General features: G+C 38.0%; 1 protein-coding gene across 4 annotated transcripts; it reads right to left on the bottom strand.

Annotated features, from left to right (window-relative positions):
- Positions 1-760: 760 nt before the first annotated feature.
- Mvk (Mevalonate kinase) lies at positions 761-7257 on the bottom strand. Of its 4 annotated transcripts, none has more exons than XM_022834708.2 (9): positions 6676-7257; positions 5923-6584; positions 5301-5439; positions 4964-5108; positions 3897-4053; positions 3559-3698; positions 3126-3393; positions 2545-2733; positions 761-2313 (listed from the first exon to the last, which is right to left on the bottom strand). In XM_022834708.2, exons 2-9 carry the CDS (start codon positions 5989-5991, stop codon positions 2227-2229), a joined length of 1194 nt encoding a protein of 397 aa, XP_022690443.1. In that variant the 5' UTR covers positions 5992-6584; positions 6676-7257; the 3' UTR covers positions 761-2226. The 4 variants fall into 4 exon arrangements, with proteins under 4 accessions (XP_022690443.1, XP_022690442.1, XP_022690444.1 ...); XM_022834707.2 differs by having other exon boundaries at positions 5923-6056; XM_022834709.2 differs by having other exon boundaries at positions 5923-5998.

Here is a 7257-nt window from a genome sequence, read left to right as displayed (position 1 = left end):
TTCTCAAACGGATGAACCTATAAGTTACATAGGCAATCATTTAAATCTACTCTATCGGTACAATTTGTTCGATCTCTGCGTCAGCTCACAGTTGCAATGGCGTACGTAAACCTTTATCATATTTGCACCACATAATATAGAAATATGTGTACAATATCGCATAATACTTTTCGAAAACCATGTTACGTAAAGCAATGGTGTTTTCGTATATGCTTGATGTATTCTTTTATTGTCTGCAGTTGTAAACGAGTCTTCTGGAATCTTATCTGTTCACCTGCATTACTAACTCGTTATCTATAGTTCGCTTGACGGAAGCTTCCTATTTGGAAATCATTTGGATTGATCTATGAACTTATCTGTGGATTCTTTTTTTTTCGACCTACACCGTAATTAAAGGAAGTGATAAAATTACGCGTTGCCTTAATAAAAACACGTATGACGTCGCACATCCATTAGGACTGCGATACATACGGCAGCATTTCGATCTATATCTTATAGTAATAACAGTTGCCCCTGATATTAATTGCGAGTGTGAACAGTAATTACTGCCCAAATTTATTGGGCACTGCCACTTTCTCTTTTGTTAAACGCTGTTCTCTATCCTCGTCCTTTTTTGCCGACAGACACGTGTAACATTTAAAAATTGCTAAACATGACTAACATGTCTAGCAATTTCCAAAAAAAAGTCAGTGAAGTATGGAAAAATAAGGAATACATTAAAAAACGTTCTTTGCACTAGGTTAAAAAATTATCTTAAGAATGCTTTCGGACTTTATTTATTCGGAAAGTCTCCGTTTGCCGTCTCTACTAACAACACACCAGTTGGACAATGACTGGATTTTTTGAGGTACATTTGACAATACAAAACAACAATATGCTGTCAAAACATTAATGCAGTCATTTACCTCCTCTAAATACCCGCCATAAAAGCGAAGGGTTCTGACACGCGCGCAACTGCATTCTGACAAACAATGTCTCGTTGCCACGCACTTCTTATACTATTGCCTATCACTTACACGATAGTATATATAAAATTACTGATTTAGCAAGTATTTTGAGCAGAAGTATTTATGCCAAAATGAATTGCCAAATCATTAGTTCTCTGGTTTCAGTCCACGCAGCTTGCGGTTAAGCTTAATCATTAAAGCCATTACATGTTGTACATTAGGTATAAATTTCTTCAATAAATTTCGGTGGCAACACGGTGCATTATTATACTGTGTATGTAAAATATAAAATATTCTATATTTAAAAACAGTCAATGAAACTTCGTAATCCAACACAACATAGTTTAAGAACAGAAGCTGCATCTAAGAAAAAAACCCATTTTTTGCTTGACCGTCCTTAAACCGCCCTTCCAAATAGCACATTCAGCACGTGTATATAAACGTCTTTTAAACACAAGGAAAAACAAGTCGCGATTCATTTATAGGGGTATGTGGAAAATAGTTTCCTGTCACGTACAATTTACTTTTCCTCTCGCTTGTCTAAAAGCTTGAGCATAAAATGATAGTCTGTACTGTAACTTGTAACATTTTTGTAATGCTAATGTATATCGCTCGGCGCTGTGGGCCAAACAATATCGTAAGTTGTGTGTCGCTCAACTTGAGCCTATCCCTATTGGGTCAAAAATAACACTGTACGTATTAGTTATTGACGATGTTACTTAAAGCTACGAGCTCTAATTAACGACTTGCTGCGATTATTGGTATTAACTCTGATCTTAAAATCCAAAAAGGCATTTGTATTAAAACGACGGCAATCGTAGACACGTTTTTAAGACAACGTTCGATTAATGCCAAAGTTGTAGCAACTGTTCTGATAATCAAGGGTGAATTTATGGACCATTTGTTTCACTTGTCCAACTACTCGTACATTTCGAAGGCCATCACTACCCTCTTTTCGGATGTAGAAACGAAGCACTGATAGCGAAATAACCCGAATAAAAAGTTCGCGAACAAATAGTATGTTAGGTAATGCTGTTTGTTCACTCGTTACGGTACAGCTGGACACATTAGTTTTTACATGTCCAGTTATTAAGTATCAATAAAGCATAAAAAATAATTTTTTAGTCCTATTCTTTAGGACGTGATACTGTGCTAAGGAGTTGAAAACTTTTTCGCAAGCCCTGCTCACGAAAATACCGATGTCCACAATCAGACCGTTTTTTGACAACTCACACACAGGCATCGCCATTATTCTAGTAAAACGATATAGTGAGCTTTGTTAGCTAAACGTCACTCCTGCACATCCCATATCAACCGACCAGAATTGGAGGCCTTCTTTGATGAGCAGCTCTCGTAAATTATCCGCCTGTGAAAAGCAAAACATTGATTTAAGAGAGAAATGTTGATTGGTACGTACACGTTACGTGATTTTGTGTTTCTGCATAGTTTTAAGAGCATGTTAAAAAGGACGTCTATAGTAATATGGCAAAAAAAAATCAGCCGAAGACTCGCACGTAAATGCGTGCATAAAATGTATAACTCTGAATTACAGAAACTATTGTAATTGAAAAACAAACCAAACATGTCCTATATTTACCCTGACATCATTTGTCTTCACTTTTTCAGGCTCCCCAACACCGAGTAAAATGAATCCGCAACCACCTCCCCCGGCGCCAGTTAATTTCGCCGAAAAACCTACTGTTCCCGCTACGGTTACGATACGATCCAAGATTGGATGACCGACTCCAATGGCGTTCAGTAAATGGTGGTTCATTGAAATCAGTTCCTGTGCGAAATAGACGACGATACTTACTAAAAGCTATACAAATATCAAATCATAAATCACCTGCTATACTTCATTCTCGTGAGTAAGGCTGGGAAACCCTTTATTTCTTCCTAAATAAGACACGTGTGCCGTCCAAACACCTGACTGGCATTGTTGAACTTCAGCGCAAGGCAACAGCCAATTAAGTAAAATGAATAAAAACCTTTTCACTAGCTAAAGCTCTCCAGAGCCAAGAGCCCTTTAATGAGAAGTAATACATGTGTCTGTGATGATTAATTTCGAATTGATGGGTTCAGAGAAACGGAAAGAATTTCTTTTCGTCAGCGATTGGGTGCAGCAAACTGGTGTTTAAAAGAAAATTATTCAACAGTTTCTTATTTTCTGCAGCTTACCGCAGCAAACTCATAAAGCTTCTGATTGGTCTTGACTTCCGCTTTGTCTTTAGTCGCCAAATCCGCTGGTGCCGCGGCAGTGCCTTGCCCTGAAACACTATTCGCCTTTAGCGTCCGCCAAGTTTGCCAGGCGATCTCATCCATTGCCTCAAAGGTGGATGCCATTATTGTAGGCTGCCGTTCGACCCGTTCCTTGACGTGTGCTACAAGCGCCCGCGTGTTGCGTGGCACTTGTGTATTGACCAATAGAACACGATACAACGGGACACTGTTGAAAAACCAACACATGGTATTAGCCGTTCCGATAAAATTTTGACTTAGCAATCTGATTTGATACACACATGTTAACATAGCCAATTCAATTATTGCCAACTTGCCTAACGATTGCAAAAGATAAAAATATGTCGACAACTGTGATATAATCATTACGAACTTCGAATTGATTTCTTGGATTCGGCCTTTTTGAAAGAGCAACGCTCCGCCAAAGGTGCAGATCGAGTTGTCGATTCCAGAAGGTTTCCCATGCAGAATCACTTCCGATTGAAATGCCCACTTGCTAATGATCTCTAGATCCTGCAAATAACGTCAAACGGATAAAATTTCTACACAAAGATTTGTAAACTTTTTCCTTGTAATTTGTAAGATTTTATCAAAATTACACAGTCTTACAGATTAAAAATCTTTCTGAAACTCGAACGAATACTTGCTGAGAACGTAAATGTGTCGGAGAAAATTTTACTTACTTAATAAATTATCTTACGTTAGATGTACCTCTTTAGCAGGAACCCCTCCTTTCGAGGGAACGACTTTAAAGAGTCGCAAAAGTGAAGCCGCCACAGCCACTGAATACGCCGCTGATGAACCCAGACCAGCACCAATTGGCAAGGTCGAATGTATAATCAGTTCAACTGGAAGAAAATTTTTGGGGCTAATAAAACCAGAGCAAAAAAGAAAATTAAAATCAAATATTTAATGGAGCAAAGTTGTACATAATACAGCTTTTTGATTAACTCACGGAAAATGTACAATTCTAAAAGCGTAAAGTGCTGCACAGAAACGTTGATAACATGCTCATATAGGTAAGAATAGGAGCCTTATCCTCGGGAGATTTCGCGTTAGGCACACGAAATTGTATTAGCAATAATACGCTATTGTTGCATTATATAAAGGCGCAATAAACATTTCTCTATCTAAAAGTCTCCTCAAACAAGTGCTCTGTTGCGGAAGTGCCATACATATATATATATATATATGGTGAACGTAAATGAAGCTTCATAAGTATCGTAACGATTAAAGAGCTAAAGATGCTGATAAGCTCTGACCAGAAAAAAGGTAATGTGGATAGGTTACATTTTTTCATTTCTGGATGTACGCAAATAATAATTCCACCGGTATAGAGAAGCCACCTAACCCTAATATATATATACATGGCACTTCCGACATCAATATTAACAATTGTTCTTTGATTTATCTTCAATTCACACAAATTATTGTCCGTTAAGACAGGAGATAGAATTTCGAGATAGAAACTCGAGAAACTATCTATGGAAAAATAATGCATGTAACAACGGACGTCATATTTGTACTAAACATTTATCACTTGGCCGCAGGCAAAATCATATCATTCCAAGAACTTGTTTTCACAAACTAATATATTTTTTGTCGTTCTCCGTATCCTCCTGCTTCAGAGTTTCTACATTTCACCGACATTAATAAAGTTGTTATTATTATTAATAAAGTTGTCCGTTAGAACAACAACTGAAAAATTCAATATCTGATTCTAAATAGCTAAAACTGATGCACAAAATTCATCAATATTTGATGTCTTATTAGCGAACCTTTTGGATTGCTTCTGGGCGATACCATTATAAAGGAACAGAAACGTAACCAGGCTTCCGTGCCATTTCGTGTCGGACCCAATATTAAAAGTACTTCGAAGGCACTTAAGAATGTCTTCGGATGGAATTGCCACTTCGCCATCGCCTGAAATGTCACAGTATATGCAACATTGTGAACCTGTAACTTGCGCCACTGTATACGGAAAGAATATTAGAACCCGCCAATGAAAGCCATCATTAAAAAACCGTGCAATCAGTGTAGTTATACAGGCACATTCTACTGCAGAACCCTTAACTTGTACACTTCTAATAATAGGTTTTTTTTTGCATAGCCTACCAAAATTGACATCGAGTTTCTTAAACTCATCGAGCCTCCACGTAAACTTTTGCCCGAAGTCTTTTAAGTTCAGCGTTACATCTTTTGAAGATTGCACCTCAGCCTCCGTACGTAGGCCAATGGCCGCTGCCACAGCTGCCTGTAGAGAAGTCATCGTTCATTATAACTGAAGCAAAACATAATAGGAGGCGACTGGGCCTCAAATTATTACTAAATAGTTAGTTTAAAATGATTAGAATTGCAAGCATTGTCGCGATATCAGTCAATAACAAACATTGTATTGCGCTGTTATTAAATTTATTACTATAAACTTCCGGAAAACAAACATGAATAAACTTCGGCTAAGATAACTCTTTTGCTGTATCATGGAAAGGAACTGATCTGCTCCATGACGCGCAAACTGCTGACCAGCCTTTAAGTTTAACCTTAATATTCAATTTTGCTACGAAATACATTCAGATGCAGAAATAACGTACAATATGTAAATTTTTATCTTTAGTTGAATTTATACCAATAAAAACAAGTGTGTTTCCATTGAAAGAGTCTTAACGCATATTATATATGCGTATAGATAATTTGTGCATAAAAAATGATGCAAATCTCTTCTACTGCTGAAACTTACCTTTCCATAGACGACAGAATGCTCCCCGTGAAGTATGACCTTTCCCGGAACACTAACTTTAAACTCCATTTCTAACCTAGTTGAGCAGAGTCACAACTTCATTTGACTTCGTTGTGACTTCGCTTTTAATCGACCTTAAAGAATAGTCAATTATACTGCATATAAGATTGTACTAGAACGTAGTAAGAATTGACTGCCCTCCCAAGAGGGCCCACAGCACTGTAAATTCTGTGTACGCAGCAATTTAAATTCAGTTAAACGACAAAATCATAAAGCACATTTGTCCTATAGAGCATGTATGAAAGCCTAATAATACAAAAAACAGTTCTCTCAGTTATCAGTATCTTTATGCTCTTTTTTCAAGCATGACGTAATCCCGTCATCGTTTACAATCGTTCCATAAGAACTGACTTCACGGTAAATAGATAAATTAATTAATCTCGTAATAGAAGTTTGTGTTAAAAAAAAACATCACGATTGTTGCGTGACGTAGTTATCCTTAATTTGAGGGCACAAAAGCGAGTTGTGCTCTAGAACCGCGTTTTTCAGTACGAGCATCATTGCTTTTTGATGGCACTTTAATCACTCGGAAGTTCTGTTATGCACGTTTTTAGCACTATGATCACTGAATAATAGACAGGTGTCGCTGGTAACCTATGTGCCTGAAAAGACCGGCACATTTGACTATGCTTAACACCACTACCATAAATATGTTAAGATTATAATACAGCGTCTGTCAGGAGTGAGACTGACCTGTGTCTTCTTTTCTAAAGATGCAGAAGAGTGCTGCCTTGAACTGCATTGGCGTTCATCAGTAGCTATTTTTCCTTCCTGTTGGATGCACAGACAGCATCGGTTTCGCCGCTGCCTTTCCGTCTGCCGTTCGGACGGCGTCGGGGCTTATACGAAAAGTGGAAAGGAGCACCTAGTTCCTCCAGTGCCACGACCATCCGCGCTGATATTATCATATTGTAACACGATCTGTAACTCACTCAGCTGGTTTTCTGTGCTTGATAGTCGATTTCTACCAGTTGATCGCACGTTCACCATAATCGCCTCACCTAGTTCTACTTCAGAACAGAAATTTAATTAACGATGCACGCATGTGAGGGCTGGTATCCGTCGGTCAAACAGTTGACGGCGCTTGTATGTATTAATACCGTAGTGATATTATCATTTTGTTAGTATAGTAAATATGCGTAACTATGATTTTTTTTTTTAACTACGGGGTTTTTGCGTTAGCTTCAAGTCAGCTGATTGACTGCTCCTGCATCGCCTCCGGATGCTGAGCCCGTTACTTTTTTAGCTAAGGCTGCTGGCTGACAAAACACTGAT

The sequence above is a fragment of the Varroa jacobsoni genome, unplaced genomic scaffold (genome assembly GCF_002532875.2).
Source record: "Varroa jacobsoni isolate VJ856 unplaced genomic scaffold, vjacob_1.0 scaffold_545, whole genome shotgun sequence".
Classification (NCBI taxonomy): Eukaryota; Metazoa; Arthropoda; class Arachnida; order Mesostigmata; family Varroidae; genus Varroa; species Varroa jacobsoni.
This window is presented reverse-complemented; position numbering and strand designations above follow the sequence as displayed.